Source organism: Gymnoscopelus microlampas, assembly GCF_963454915.1.
Source record: "Gymnoscopelus microlampas genome assembly, chromosome: 4".
Lineage (NCBI taxonomy): Eukaryota > Metazoa > Chordata > Actinopteri > Myctophiformes > Myctophidae > Gymnoscopelus > Gymnoscopelus microlampas.
The window spans coordinates 13306058-13307772 of NC_139941.1; the positions used below are offsets into that span (position 1 = coordinate 13306058).

Sequence of the window (1715 nt, forward strand, 5' to 3'; positions counted from 1 at the left end):
GTAAAGAAGAACCTTCCAGACAACACAGGGAGATTCTCTGATAGGTATTCTGTCTTAGGAAAACAAGGTTTCTCCTCAGGAAGGTTTTACTACGAGATTCAAGTTAAAGGGAAGACTAACTGGGATTTAGGAGTGGTCAGAGAGTCCATCGACAGGAAGGGATTATTTACTTTGATCCCGAACAAGGGTTTCTGGACTTTAGGGTTGAGGAACAGAAATGAGTACAGGGCTGCTGCTGACCCTCCTGTCCTCCTCACTGTAAGAGAGAAGCTCCAGAAAGTGGGAGTGTTTGTAGATTATGAGGAGGGTCTGGTCTCCTTTTATGATGTGGAGGCCAGAGTTCACATTTACTCTTTTACTGGCTGCACCTTCACTGGGAAACTCTATCCATTCTTCAATCCTTGGGGCAAAGAGAGTGGTAAAAACTCTGCTCCACTGATCATCTCTCCTGTCAATTTCATGAATTAAACTAATCATCAGCTTTCCATTGTGATTTAAGACAAGTGTGTATATTTAAGGTTCATCTTAGCTTATCTTTCATCAAACTATCAAATCTATCCAATGGTTAAATAAAATGTTCTAACAATTATCTTTTAAGAACTTCAATTCAATTAACAACATGTCTAAAAAGACTAATGTAATATGGTTTACAAATGGCATTCTCCTTTGAAGGTTTTAGTTGAAAAATCTGTTTTGTACTTTAGAGACATTCAATGATTCTGATTTTAATAATAAACTCTTTCACAGTATGCAGCTGATGTTAATGATTAACTACTTTACAGTATGAAGCTACCGTATATATAGCCTGCGCACCACTTATTTTGTTGTTGTTTATTTTTAGCGGTGCCAGCCGCTCTACTCTTGACTATGTCCGTCCGTATGTCCGTTTGTCCGTTTGTCCGTTTGTCCGTTTGTCCGTTTGTCCGTTTGTCCGTTATGTCCGTTTGAGCACGGGCTTTAAACAGCTATAACTCCAGTTCGCAGCATGCCAGCAAGTCCAAATTTGGTATGTGGACTTACACCACCAATTGGGACGAGCATTGATTGCTGAAGCCCCGCCCCGCCCTATTATAGCGCCACCAGGAGGCCACTGGCTTTAAACAGCGCTTTACACAGCTATAACTCCAGTTCGCAGCATGCCAGCAAGTCCCAATTTGGTATGTGGACTTACACCACCAATAGGGACGAGCATTAATTGCTGAAGCCCCGCCCCGCCCTATTATAGCGCCACCAGGAGGCCACTCATCAAAGGCACCGCTTCCTTCACACAGGGTGGGATTTTTTATCTTTGTTTTAATAATATATGCATGTAAATGTACAAGAATCTAACAAAAACATATGTTAATATTTTACGCACAATTTGTGTAATCTGGTCAAAATTGCCTCACTATATTTGTTCAACTATGGTAGACTTACACTACAGTTTATTATGCTTAGAGAGAGAGAGAGAGAGAGAGAGAGAGAGAGAGAGAGAGAGAGATTCCAGGCCCCAGGTTTAGGGTCTGTATGTATGATGCTTTTTGATGTGAACACAAACCTGTTAATTGTCACGCTACCTTCTGGTTCATTATTAGGATTGTATTACAACACTATGTGCTTCTAAATAGATTACATTTGCTTGTAAAACGATACCGGAAGGAAACATATATCCCACTTTATGTTTTATTACTTAGGACTTGTCTTTGACTTGGATTCCTCACAATATTTCTCATAAC

General features: G+C 40.3%; 1 protein-coding gene across 2 annotated transcripts in view; it reads left to right on the forward strand.

Annotated features, from left to right (window-relative positions):
• LOC311042902 (E3 ubiquitin-protein ligase TRIM21-like) overlaps positions 1-1715 on the forward strand; it is a 7106-nt gene extending 5391 nt beyond the window's left edge. For both annotated transcript variants that reach the window (XM_084053989.1, XM_084053988.1), the window contains exon 2: positions 1-1715. This exon is cut by the window's left edge and continues 1176 nt beyond it. In XM_084053989.1, coding sequence (XP_083910115.1) covers positions 1-468 — 468 coding nt within the window. In that variant the 3' untranslated portion in view covers positions 469-1715.